This window comes from Gossypium hirsutum, chromosome A13 (genome assembly GCF_007990345.1).
Source record: "Gossypium hirsutum isolate 1008001.06 chromosome A13, Gossypium_hirsutum_v2.1, whole genome shotgun sequence".
In the NCBI taxonomy this organism is placed as follows: domain Eukaryota; kingdom Viridiplantae; phylum Streptophyta; class Magnoliopsida; order Malvales; family Malvaceae; genus Gossypium; species Gossypium hirsutum.
This window is the reverse complement of record NC_053436.1, coordinates 8,943,221-8,957,605: the sequence shown is the minus strand read 5'-3', so window position 1 is coordinate 8,957,605 and position 14,385 is coordinate 8,943,221. Positions and strand designations below refer to the sequence as shown.

At 32.5% G+C, this 14,385-nt stretch overlaps 1 protein-coding gene across 1 annotated transcript; it reads right to left on the bottom strand.

Moving 5' to 3' along the window:
* Nucleotides 1-6,758: 6,758 nt before the first annotated feature.
* LOC107894146 (uncharacterized) lies at nucleotides 6,759-13,707 on the bottom strand. The gene is made up of 11 exons (XM_016819370.2): nucleotides 13,506-13,707; nucleotides 12,630-12,933; nucleotides 12,089-12,166; nucleotides 11,405-11,976; nucleotides 9,641-10,273; nucleotides 9,396-9,550; nucleotides 8,498-8,682; nucleotides 8,267-8,400; nucleotides 7,828-8,180; nucleotides 7,649-7,752; nucleotides 6,759-7,260 (listed from the first exon to the last, which is right to left on the bottom strand). The coding sequence occupies exons 2-11, from the start codon at nucleotides 12,910-12,912 to the stop codon at nucleotides 7,190-7,192; spliced, it is 2,568 nt and encodes an 855-aa protein (XP_016674859.1). The 5' UTR covers nucleotides 12,913-12,933; nucleotides 13,506-13,707; the 3' UTR covers nucleotides 6,759-7,189.
* Between the last annotated feature and the right edge of the window lie 678 nt (nucleotides 13,708-14,385).

The window sequence follows — 14,385 nt, the reverse complement described above, 5'->3', positions numbered from 1 at the left end:
TAAGAAAAACTTGTTCATTAGTGCACAGAAACTCGTAGGCTAGTCGTACTTACTATGTTATGATATGATTTCCTACGTGTAGAAACAAGAAAGGTGAGAGAAGGAGAAATAAGGCGGTGAGCGGGAAAGGGTCACTAAAGGGGGAAGCATAGGGATCGATACGATATGCCAAACTGTTTTCGTATCTATAACCCCTTTTGATGCTTATTGTGTTTGAATTCCATACCTGTCCTAAGCCTCAAAATGTTACGAGCCAAAAAGTCCTATGTGACCTAAATATCCTTATGCATGAATGGACATTATATTAACAATCGCGTAAATAACTATTTGTATTTTGCTCGGATAATCTAATTACTTGTATGATTTATTAATGGATCCCTACAGGTGAAACCCTTAATGTTTGTATACTTTGTAATATACTGAACTTAGATGTTTGTGGTCAAAAGTGGTAATTCAATTATTCATCATGTCAAAGTGGTTAGTGAATATGAAATACCTAAATCATGTGCTCCGAAGTCAATACTTGTATCATATTTGCTTAAGGGTCGTGGCTTTTGTTTCCTATTTTTGTTTGTGTTGCTTGAAGACAAATAATGACTTAAGTGTGGGGGAGTTTGATCTGCCATAATTTGATGTAGCATATTAAACTAATTTTCGCACTTTAGAAGCTTGAAAGCATGCATTTTTAGTAGGTTTTAATTATGTTTTTGTAAGTTTCGTTAGGATTAATAAAATGTGCAAATTGAGTCTTTGATTGACCTTAAGAGCCGAATGAAGCTTAAGGGTGAGCTAATGAACTTTGCAAGTGTGCAGGAAACCATTAAAAGGCATAATAACAGATATTAATCACTATGTCACAACACAAAATGATCAATGTCGCAACATAGGGAGCAAAATGAAGAAATCACAAACTGGCTTTGATGTCGCGACACAAACTAGGGGTGTTGCGACACACCCCTAACGATATCCTAAGAGGAGTATACTGAACATTAAGGAATGTCTTTATGGTAAAACTCTGGACAGGAAAACATTTGTGGTGAGTACTAAATATTAAAGAACGCCTTTAGGGCAAAACTCTGGATATGAAAGCCTTTGTGTCGAGTATTGAATGTTAAGGAATGTCTTTGTAGAAAAACTCAGGAAAGGTAAGCCTATGTGGCAAACCTCTAAAAGAAAATGCATCTGTGGCACATCTCTAGACATAGTAGCCTTTCTGGCTATCTCTGGAAAGGAACGCCTTAGTGACGCAATCTAAAGAATGACCCTTATGGTAACTATTTGAAAGAAATACCTCTGTGGCGGACACTGAACGAAAAGAAAGGAATCCATGGCAAATTCTAATAAAAAAGTATATTAAGTCTTTTAAAGGAATAATAGTATGGCAAACTCTGAAAAGAAAGTTCCATAAGCAATGTTTAGACTAACCGCGTGTAGTAATAAGGTATGAACAGAGGAGCTAGAGTTCGCCAATGTAAATGGCAAGCCAAGAGTATTCTACCTGTTGGGTTCTTTGAAGAGGGAATGGTTAAGGGAATCATGAGAGGTAAAGGATAATATTGGCATGTAGCATGGCACCTATGGCCTAATGAATGGAACCTTAGAGATGTACCTACCGAGAACAAATCGAAGAAAGGATACAAAAAGATAGAGAAAAATGGAGTTTTCAAATATGATCTAGGTAAAAGAAGGTTCACTCACTAAGTTTGAGCTTACTTTTGTTCTTTTATGTCACAGGTAAGCTGAGATAGGACTACGCCATAAGGAACAATACCAAGCTATGTCAAGGGTGTGACGAGTTGACTATTATGCATACAGAGTAGAATTTGGTTGGTGTGATTGAGTTTAATGGAATTAACGAAATAAGTCAAGAGAGCTTGTAAATCCTTGTAATGGGTACCAAATACGTTGATGAACCTACTAAAATCAATATCACCAACTAGAAGTAAATGATTAGAACTATGTAATTGAGCCTCACCATCATTATGTAAAGCCCATCATGGCCAATGTAATTATATACTATGCCTCATATGCAAATTCAGTTAGAAGATTTTTCAATTGAGTTGTAAAATCTTTATAAGTCCACCAAAAGTTTGTAATGGAAAAATGTAACACCAAATATTCAAATTTGGTGGATCGGATCAGGTTTAGAGCCTTATAAACACAATGATAGGAAATAAATTAGAGGGTATATATAACAGCTTCTAAAGGTCCTACAACTACAAGAAAGTATATTCAAGCAAAAAGATCAATAAAACAACTTTTGTGCCAAATATTTACATATTTTTCTTTCATACACTTGTGAGATTTATTTCCATTCTATTTGCTAAATTTTTTTCATTGTAATTGAGCTTAATTTGCAAATACATTGATCTTGTAAGGATTATTTCTTTGTTTGCTTCTTTATATCTCTTTGAGGGGGTTTGTGTCTTAAGGTTTGGGTAGAAACCTTAAGGGAGTTTGTAAGAAGGGGCGAAGCCAGAAAATTTTTTTAGTGGGGGCCGAATGAAAATTTAATTTTTTATAGTTTATATCTTTATAATTTGTAAAGGATTAAATCGAATTTTTATAATTTTAGGGGGGCCAAAGTGCAATTTTACCTTTACTAATTAATTTTTTTAAAATTTAAGGGCCTAAAAGCAATTTTACATTTTAGGGGGGTCGGGGCCCATGCCAGCCCCCCTGGCTTCGCCCTTGTTTGTAAGGTTAAACATTGTCCTCAAAGGTTATCAAATTAGTGAATTTGGGAAAATCCTTAGTAGTGGAAAATTAAGGTAATGGAGTAGGCAATTGGGGGCGAACCACTCTAAATTCTTGTGTTCATTTTTCTATCATTTCTCTCTAGCATCCACAAAATTTTTAAAAGCTAATTCACCTCCTCTTGGCAATTTCGGTTTGATTAATTGAACTAACAAATTTATTACCCTCGAGCATGCAATTAACCATTTAAAATTAAATAATTTAATAATATTTTCTTATCATTTGTAATTTAACGTCGAAAATATGCTTTTCATCTAAACGAATAAACTGATTTGTCCTTTTACAAATTATAAGGAATAAAAATAATAATAAAATAAGATTCAGAAAGATTTAAAATTAATAATTGAGAACTGGGAATTGAGGATTGAGGATTAAGGAGCGAAAATTGAGGATAGAAGATTGAGGAGTGAGGATTGAGTATTGAGTATTGAGTTGAAAAGATGAAGTTTGTATGGGTTTATATAAGAAAAATTATGGCAATTGGACCCCTAGTAGCCGTTGGAAAAGTTATCATTGTGTAAATCGGTAAATTTAAAAAAACAACAACATAGCTTCTATTCAAGTTATTGAACTATTAATAAATTTACGTTTTGATCATTTAAATTTTTTTAAAAATTACGTTAATAACTGTTGAATTATTTGAAAGTTTTTTATTTAAGTTATTGAACTATTCGATATTTTTTATCGAAGTCACTGGGTTGTTAAGTTCTTTTTATTTAAAAAAGTTCGGGTAGTGAGCTCCAAGCAACAATTTAATAATCAATATAGTAGATTAGTACTCATTGACAATTAGAAGAACATATCTTAGATCTAAGTCTATATAATGGTTAGTGTCAGAAATTATAAAATAAAATTATTTAGGTTTTGGTTTGTAGATTTGTGAAGTTTAAAATTGTTTCATGAAAAAAAAAATTGAAAGGAGAGCTTTATATTGGTATGGGCACTGTGAATAGAGAAAGTCATACAACAAATATTTTAATAACCCAACGACTTAAATGAAAATTTTCGAATAGTTCAATGACAATTTTATAACTTTTTAAAATTTAGTGATTAAAATATAAACTTACTAATAATTTAATGACCTTAGATGGAGGTCTAGTTCCTTTTCTATTGTTATTCTCTCATCGTCTGTTATTTAATTTCTAGTAAAGAATTTAAATTTAAAATATATTTACTTCCTATGTTTGAAAAATATCTATTTATTCTTTGGGTTTGATAAAAATCATTAATGCCAACTAATTAATTATTAAATAAAATTTAAATAAAAATAACTTTTTATTATTTATTATTTCTATTTATTTTTATCTTAATTTTTATATTCAATATTTTAATTAAATATAATGAAAATTTAATTAATAATAAATTTACTGTAAATTTTATTAAATTATATGCTATATCCTATTCTAATATGATCATAGGTACTGCATCCAAACAAAACTATATCGAGAAAATTATATCAAGATTGATTATTACAAAGTTTGACCTAAATAATAATTAGAATATATGCATATCTAAACTAGAATAAATTTATATAAGATCCATATTTAGTAAGATAAAATCATAATATAGATTGAGAACTCACATATAATTTACATAAAATGAACCTCAAACCTAAGATCTAAAGTTTCTAAGACTTAAATATTGCCGTTAAACTAAGACGTTATTACTTGCATAAGTTTATTCTAATAAAATTGTTATAAATGATGATTACATTTTTGTTTTTGTATTCTCTTTTACTTATTGTATTTTTTTTCAATATTTTTATGTAAATATATGTTAAATATTTAAATTTTAATTATATATACATATTATTTTTAGATGAATTCAATATTTTTTTCTTTTTATATTTTAATAAAAAAATTAACCTTCTAAATAGTAACTAATAAATTTTCATAAAAATAATTTAATGAATTAATAATTTCAAATTTAATATATAATTAAATAAAGTATAAATTTTAATTTTAATTTTAATTGAAGTCAAATATAATTTTTTATAAAAAATAAAATATATTTAATTTTATAACACTTCAATACATAATAAATTTTATTATTTTATAAATAAAAATAAAAAAAACACGGATAGATAATAACAACAATGATATAATTATCTTTTTATTTTAAAATTTAGAAGAATGAATATTCTTGAATCAATAAAGTAGTATTAAACTCCGCAAATGCCTTCTACCTAGAGGTGTGCATGGGTAGCCCGGCCCGAAGGCCTGTCCGAAAAATAGGAGGGTTCGGGTAAAAATATAGACCCGAAATATGAGTTTGGGCAAAAAAAGAGGCCCGTTTAGAAAATGGGCCGGGCTCAGGTAAAATTTTTTGGCCCGAGCCAGGCCCTGCCCGACCCGAATTATATACTAAATATATATATTTTTTATTTTTAATCATATTTATATTTTATTTTTAATTTTAATATAATTCATTTTTATTATATTTTCAATTTGTGTATTGTTTTAAAAATTATTTTAATATATTTTAATATATTTTTTGTTTTAATATTTATTTTAAATGTATTTGATTATTTAATATATTTTAAAATTTTTATTTAATGAAATAAGTTAAAAAAATTTAATATGGGTCGGGCCAGGTCGGGCTCGGCCTTAACAATTTTTTTTCGGGCCGGACTTGGACAAATTTTTAGGCCCATACTTTGGACCGTTCCGGGCCCGGACCTAAAAAACCGGCCTAAAATTTTTTTTAGGCCCGGCCCATGCACACCTCTAACTTCTACCTTTTGATTTAATTTAACGAGTTATTTTTTTAAATCGAATCAAAAGATTTGAAAAAGCAAATCTGGGCTGTCCGCAAGACAAAAGGGTAGCAGTGGCCCTAATGGGAGAGAGATTGCCCATACAGGCTTTGGAGGGACGGGCAGTAGGCAGCAAAACATGGGCAGGGCGGGTTAGAGAAAGGAAAATGGAGTGGGACCTACTGAGATGGTGACGTGTCCCCCAACCTTGGGCTTTCATTGAAAATTTAATTCATGCTTCTCTTTTTTGTTTTGTTTTTTAATCCATCTTTGTCCATTTTATTTTACCTTTATATATTATTCTAAAAGAAAAAAAAAACTAAGACCAAATACCCATTTATAGTTAATTCCTTAATTTTGGTAGAAATCTGGTTTCTGACTTGACTGACACACTACCATTTCAAGCTCTAAAACAGTATATTTTCTCTAAAATAACATTAAAAAATATCAGCGCATCTAAAAATTCACTCTACTTTTTTGCAATTTTTTACTGGGCAAATGAATCTTAATTCACCAATAAATAAATATGCCAAAGTCTTAAAAAATATGATTTTCTTTTTAATAGAAAAAATACAAACGCTGAAATGATAAAAATGACAACATAAATACGTACGATAAAAAGAAAACATTTTAAAATTTTGGAACATTAACAATTTAAAAAATATGCATATGAATGACACTTAATTATATTATTAATATTTCTATCAATTTTACATAACTTTATCATTATAATAATAAATTTAATCCTCAAATATTACAAATTCTATTTATTCTTATTTATATTTGTAAAGTTAATTTTTTATATATATAATTTTCAAATTTTTAGATTTTAAAAATTCACATTCTTTTTTTTTTCTTTTAAACTATTATCAGAATATGATGTAATAGAATTTAATTTGTTATTATTTCAATAATAATTATGTATTATTAACATTAAATACTAATTGTCATAGTTAATTAAATTTAATTATTCACTTTAAAATTGATAGAGATAAAATTACTCAAAACTTTTGTAGAGGGATCAAGGGATTGAAAAAGTATAACCTGGTTTCTAGAGGGATCAAGGGATTGAAAAAGTATAACCTGGTTTCTTAAAGGTTATGATCCCGGACTCAATTTTGAACGACCTTTACCCTACTCTTTAAAAAAAAAAAGAGAAAAAAAAGGAGAAAAACCTCGAGCTTTGAGATTTAGCAAATGTAAAAGATAAAACCAGCATCACATGCTATCCACTCAAGACATGCCATTTCAATAAGTTTAAAGCAGTGGATCATATAAAAGGATTACAAATTCACAATTCTGAAAGGGTAACATGGGTTGTGTTTGAATCCTAACAAGTTTTCTGTGGCCTGATTATCTGTAAAAGCACTCAGGTCTTGGTGATTTTTTTTTTTTTGCAACAAATACAGTTTTCACACCTTTAGGTTCATCTACAATACAAAGAACATTTGTTTTTTCCCCCACATCAATGGGGGTTTATAACAAATGCCATTCTCAAGATTGCAGTTTACAAGAAAATCATTCGCGGTTGTATTTCTTTCAGACGAATCAGCAACACAATTCTATTTGTGCTCATAGTAGGAAGATACCTGCTGCATACTGATGGTTCTGGAAAATCCGAATGATGCTTTGATGACGGCTAAAAATAACATAATGAAATACAAGTTGCAATCCATCCTAAATAATCCCTGTGGAGATGCTAGAAGTCGCATTTATCATCAATGAGTGCTCAGGGATATATGTAAGACCTGTAGCACCAAAAATGGATTCATCATCAAAATCATCGGATTTGGATAGACCATAGACATTATATTTGATAATATCCAGAAGAGAAGCGTCACATTCTACTGAATAAATAACTAGATAGAAATGAACAAAACCTGGAAAATGTGCAAGGGACAACGTATGCATAAATTAGAAACTACCTTAATGGTGGTGATTGTGATCCAGAAATGGCATGCATTTTTTTTGCTACTCAGCAGAGGTTTTCTTTCAGTGTCAAGCACAGATATATGACATGACATTAATACACGGATAGCTATCATAAATAAATACTGTAAAATAAACATTAACCACACACTTATTCTAACATATGGGCAAGGCAAACGATAAGTAGAAATTTCAACAAACGGATACCTTTCTCTTTAACATAAATCTGTAATGTGTCAAGAGTGATTATGCCATCAGTCAACGGAAGTAGCTCAAGCTTAATGGTAGCCGTAGATTGAGCAGGAACACATCTGAAGCAACCGATGTCATTGTTACCATTTGTATATTCAGTCTTAGAAACAATATTACAGAAGTTGATGAATTACCCTAGTGGTACTCGACTCTGCAGCCAGAGATGAGTACATCCCAAACCCGAAGTTGGAATGAAATCAGCTGTTGGAGTCAACTGTGCATTCGAAGAAGTAAACTTAGCCCCAGCATCACCATTCTGTTTTTGATTCTCAGATAGACTGGGCATTGAGCCAAGTTTATGTACTGCAGTGCGCCTCTCACCACCCGCTTTCCCTGCAAGCTCAGAGAAACCAACAAATGGGCTCATTGGTGTTGTTGGAGAAGAATTCAAGGACACCACAGATGGAGGTGAGGTTAAGGATGTTGGAGCAAGAACTGTCATAGTTAGATCTTCATCAGACAAATTTGAAGCCTGAAGAGTTAAAACCTGACAATCATACCAAGTCAACAAGAATTAACACAGATAAATAGATGGTGTGCAAGCAAGAGAGCCAGAATCAAATTGTGTAAAACCTGAACTGGAAGCTGAGTGATTCCTTCATTGGGTCCAGAATATTGTCCTGACATCTCAGATGCTACAGATATCATAAGATCCCTTGAAACTCGTGGTCTCCAACTTGTTGGCTGCTTGAAAAACAATCTTGATTCTACATGAAACATAAAAGATTGATATGTTAATAGTTTGAACATGTAGTTATACAAAATTTTCCAGATCATAGCGTACACCAAGGGAAATGTACATACCCGTGTAGTTGCAACGACATGATACCATAACCGCATAGTGGTTAACAACCGAAACACTCCCCTTTCTATCAAAGGTCATGGAAGGAGGTTGCAAAGTGGACGATTTAGATTTTTCTCCATGAGTTTTGAGATCCTTCCACATAGAAGACACCGGCTTTAAAATAAAAGAGTGCTCTTCACCCCTCCTGCAACAAAACCATCAATAAACTCATTAGGATAGACAACTCTTCCCACTTCCCATAACCTAAGACAGTCAATACAACTCAGCTAAACCTTAACTTTAAACACATTTCAAGATGTTAGATAATGGCCAAATATGTGTATACTCCAAAGCCAGTCCTCATTAGACAAGGGTTTATTTTTAATTTACAGTTAAATATTCCACAACAATTACGTTTTCTTGCTCATTAAAGAAGTACTAGCGACCTTGAGTCACACACCCTAAGCAAGTCTGTCTGGAATTCTAGATAAACCACAGAAGACAAATATTTTTCTTTTACAGGTAGTACCTTAATCATAAAGCTAAAATACTACACATCAAAGAGCCATTAAAATAAAATAATTAAGGGACCTAGAGTGAAAATGGAGAATTCTAATCTACAATCAATTAGAGATTATAGGGAGATATTTTAGGGATTTTTCTATGATTTGATCTTATTTTTGGTATGTTGTAATAAAGAGAATCTGGGGATAAATGCCAGATCTCTCATTTGTTTTCTTTTTCCTGGGATAAATGCCAGATCTCTCATTTGTTTTCTTTTTCCTTAGTTTGTGGAGGATTTCCCCCTGTTATGCCCTAGTTTGTGGCTTGCGATAACAGCAGCCACTCCTATATACATATGTAATCTGAATTATTCAGAAATATAAGCAAAAACTCTCAATTTCTAAAGAAAACAACCTGAGAGCTAGATTTGGCAAACTATGGTTATCTCCAGCTTCAATACATGATATTGGTAGGGAAGCAGGTGGTCCACCTTTAGAGGCCTCTTCTAAAACAACTGTTATAGCATCTACGAATACTACAATATCTGGTACATTTTCTGGTGAGATATTCTGCAAAATAACTTCATAAGTGAATAAACAAACCTAGAGTTGAGAGGAAGTATTTACCATTTATCAAGAAAAGTGAACACTAAGGTTTACCCTTATCTGAACACAAAGAAGATCATCTGTATTGCAGTCAGCAACATAAGAATGGATCTCAATGGGTTGAATTATTTGAAGTTTCCTCCTCCATCTTCTTCCTGGGATATGGATCCCTTCTAATCCACAACGGACAGAAAATCTTTCTCGCTCTAGTGACACACCCCGATATGATAAAAGCTCTTCAATCCCTGTTATTTTACCCTTTGAATTCTTCTGAGAAGAGTAATGATCCACATCATCAAGGTCAAATGATGGTTTAGAACTCTGGGCTTTAACAGGTCCAGCAGGAGGTGTAACATTTTGAGGAAGTGAAGACATAGAGTAACTTCTAAAATGACTAAAAGAAAAGAGCGGAGAGCCAGAGGAGGCAGAAACACCAGGCCTCTGAGATGGGCTACCAATTGCAGAAGCAGATCCTAAAGGCGGAGGGGATAAAGTAAGAGGTGTAGGAAAAGTGTTATCCAAAGGAAGCAACCATTTCAACAGTTCTCCACATGGGTCTTGATTTGCATATACTAAGTTGTCCTGATTCTTAGAAGACGTGTTTCTGTCCTGATATTTTTCAAACTGAAGAATTTCAATGACAGGATCTCTCAGAAAATTAACACCAACATTCACTTTTAAAAGTACCTGCATCCTTCCAAACAGAGAAGCAGAATGAGAATCAGTACTCTGGATCAGAAAGTCGCCTAGCAAGGAGCTAAATAATAACAAAGTTAATATGCCAATTAACACAAATAAATATGACAAATACGAAGAAAAAAAGCATTACATATAAGAGCTTCTGCAATCAACTGCAGAACCAGAGCAAGAGTTAACTGAGAGCAATTTAAAATAGGGATCAACTTTTGGAAAAAGCCTAGAAAATAGAAGCAAGAACAAGCAAGTGGCCAGGTAGCAATTAGCATACTGAAAATACAATCTTATCACAATTAGTTTACAAGAGTAGCATTGTCTTTTAGGTTTGCTAGCAGGAGCCCTCATAAAATGATACAGAAGAAATTTACTTGTTGAATGCCCCAGAATTCTAACAAGATATTGAATGTGGAAAAATATAGTCCTAAACTGTACTAACAAATGTCAATCTTCTCCTCCCTCCATTTATGTCAAAAAAGTTTATTCTACCTGATGTTAATCCATGGAAGATGGAGGCAAGGAGTTCTACATGAAATCAAGATACTGAACAATGGAGCCCCCACCTCGTCATCAATATGCTCAATCTTAATAACTTGGCTCCAAAATCTATCTATTCCAATCACCACCAACCCCTTTTCTTTTTCCCTTTTTCTGTTCAATTTCCTGTTTAATTCAAAGGATTCTTGTCAGGAAAAGGAGACAGTTTGTGGAATAGGGAGGTAGATTCTTTCCAGTCTTTGAAGTGAGGGGTTAGACAACAGTTTAGCCTCTAATTGGAAGCAAGAGCAGAAAGCAATTGTTCGAGTAAGAGGTTGAGGCAATGGTAGTAGAAGTACATTGCCTGTCTGTGTCCCCTGCCCTCTGCCATTGTCCTCCCTATGCAAGCCAGCGATTTTAAAATACAGAAATTACTACACCAACTGATTGTTTACCATTAGACACCCTTCATAATCAGAAAGAAATATCAAGAAGCTACTATGATAACATGATTTGCATGTAAAATAGAAACAATAAACTTTCAACCTGTCAGCTAACAAAATTAAAAGCAGATGTCTCCAGCATTTATCCAAGTCAAAGCAAGTGGGAAAAAAATAATTTACAATTTAGTTCTTCTGTGATGCTTACCACTATGTCTCCACTGGAAAGAGAGCAACACTTAATAGAATCTCTAGCTACTCCTCCAGAAACATTAGCATCAAAATTTCCTCTATCAATCACTGCATTTTGTCTAGATATATTCTTGGCAGCGTTTTTGGTTTCATTTGCAATAGATTGTCTGGTATCCATCTCAGACGACTCAGGAGCTTTCTCAGAAGCACCTTTTTTTGACCATAGAGGCTCATCTGACTCTGCAATCCTGACAAAGAAATGAGAGTTCTTAAACCTTTTTAACAGTGTTTCAGTCTGTCTTCTGTGATCTTCCATCCTAAGAAATGATTCACTAGCAGAGACATCCTTAGCTGGATCAATCTTATCTTTCTCCAGGTTTTCACCATTTTGATCCATTACTGCACCATTAAGACTCGCATCCCCTCCTTCAGGCACTGAATTTGTTTCACCCTCCATGTTTCCATTTTGTTTCTGAGCACCCCTTCTCTTGCCACTTTTACACATCACTGCAGCAACTTTAAATGGGGTAATAATTTCTGTTTCCTGATTACATGCTGATAAGCATGCTAGAACATGAACTTGTTCTCCTGAAGAAGAAAACAGGATTAAGGTTCAAGTTACAAACACATATCTCATGAATACAAGCCAACTGTATGCTAAATCAGAAAGAAGCAAGAGGATCAAAAAACAAAAAGATACCAGGAAAAACAAAAGAACGATCCAGGGAACGCAATGAACTTATGTCTGGCGCACGGTTCCAGTCATCAGGGAGATCCTCTGCAAATGAATATCAAGATTAGACATACAACAAAGAAATATCATATAAGGGAAGTAGATCAACAAAACCAAAGTACAAATTTCAGGAAGATGTAATTCGTGAACAAGTCATGTCAGGAAACTCTTGTCAAGTTGGTGTATCTAATGTAACTCCAGAAGAACTAGGGCATTTACCTTTCTGGACACACACTAGTTTCCAGAAGTTGTAAATCAGCAATAAAAACAAACATCAGAACATTGCTCTTCCACACAATCACAATTGTTTGGATTTTAAAAGCATATACTATGGAGTCATACACTCAAAACAAGGACCACTTTTACAAGTTGAACTTTTTCAAAGGAATAAGGAGAGGGGAGGAAAAGGAAAGAAAATGAGGAAAAGCCAATCATTAAAGCTATATCTAGAGACAGATCCAAAAATATTGTTTACATTAGCTAACTTTAGAGGTTAGTATACACTTACTATATGGAATGGTGATCCATCCATCTTCATCACAAACATCAATGTGGTTCTCTGGGACAGAAGATTTCTTATCACTCCCAACACCAGCATTCTCACCTAAATGTCCATTGGTTTCAGCATCATGGTTTTCAACTGTAGGGTACTCTGGAAATGGATCTTCACCTATAAGCCCTTCCAAAGATGTTGCAGAACTCAAAACATAAGTAGATTCCGCCACCTCTTCTTGTACTGGAGGTGGCTCTGGCACTGCCTGTTGATTGGACCGCAATAGCAGAAAGTTCATTGTTTCCACCAAAATCAGCTTCTGCAAAATCAAACACCAAAGACACTTTACAACTCGAATACTAAAAGTACAAGTTGCAACAGGAAACAAGAACGCCACCAGAACAGGTGCATCTCATGCTTGTATCTCATTCAGAATCAATCTCGATTTCTCAAATGAAACTGAAGATTAAATGTAAAGCAAGCAGCATGATCAAAACCACTCAGAGAACATTCCCTTTTCCTACAATAACCTTAACTACATAAGCGGATCTTGCCCTTAAGTCTAATAATTACCTTGAATTTCAGCTTTCCGAAGTTCACAATGAAGTTGAAGTAAAAGAAAACAAATATAAATAATTCAAACAAAGTAAAATCACTGAAATAAATCATTTTTACACTAGATTAACCATGAACAATCTAAATTTCCTCATCATGAAAAAAATTATAACCAGGAAATTCCAAAGCAAGACAAAATTCAAAAAAAATAAAAAACAAAGAATGAAAAGAAAAAACAAAAACAAAAATGCCATTGAACAATTTGCTTTCGATCAGACATAGCAAAGAAATTAGTCAAATAGATGATGAGAAAAAGGAAATCCTAAATTGTTTCACCTGATCGGAGATCAAAGGCTGTGGAGGGTTTCCGTTTTCTTTTTCGTTTTTTTATTATTTTATTTTAATTGTTTTTTGCTTGGTGCCTGGGAAATGGGAGATCCAATTTCCTGACGGGACTCTATAACTTGATCGGTTGTTCGATCTCGTTCTAGGTCGTTTGATTATTTTTTCGGTTTCGGGGTTGATTACCTTCCGGCCCGAGTTAGATCCGTATGAAATTAAGCCCTCAGCATTTAGCCCGTCCCCATACAGCACTTGCCTTTTGCAGCCCAATCCTTTTCCTTTTCTCTGACATTCTAATCTCATTCGATCCAATTAAATTTAGAATCCAATTACGGCAAATTCATAGGATTATAGAAATATTAGAACACGAAAATGTTGAGTATGTTAACATTATCCCATTCGATTCATTTGGCTGAAAGAAGATTTTTATATTTTTTTGACGAAATACATTATTACTTATAAACATATTTTACTAAATTGACATTGTTATAGAATTTATTTGTTTAAACAAATTTAGTTCCTTTAATTTTTTTTCTTAATTTTCATAAATTTATTATAAATTATGATAATTCCTATTTTATTATAATTTATATACTATTAAGTAAATATATGATGTTAAAATCAATTTATAAATTATAAATGTATATCATAATCATAATTAATATATTAATAAATAAAATTTTAGAGTAGCATAATAATTATAATTTTAAAGTATCAAATTAATATTTCAATGTTAAGAAAAAAGAGATTATTGTTTTGAATTAAACTTAAAATTTTATTTGAAAAAAAGGACAGAATTTATTAAAATAATACAAATAGAGGGTAAATTAGTCCAAAATTTAAGATTACACCCATAAAAAAATGTAAGAATTAA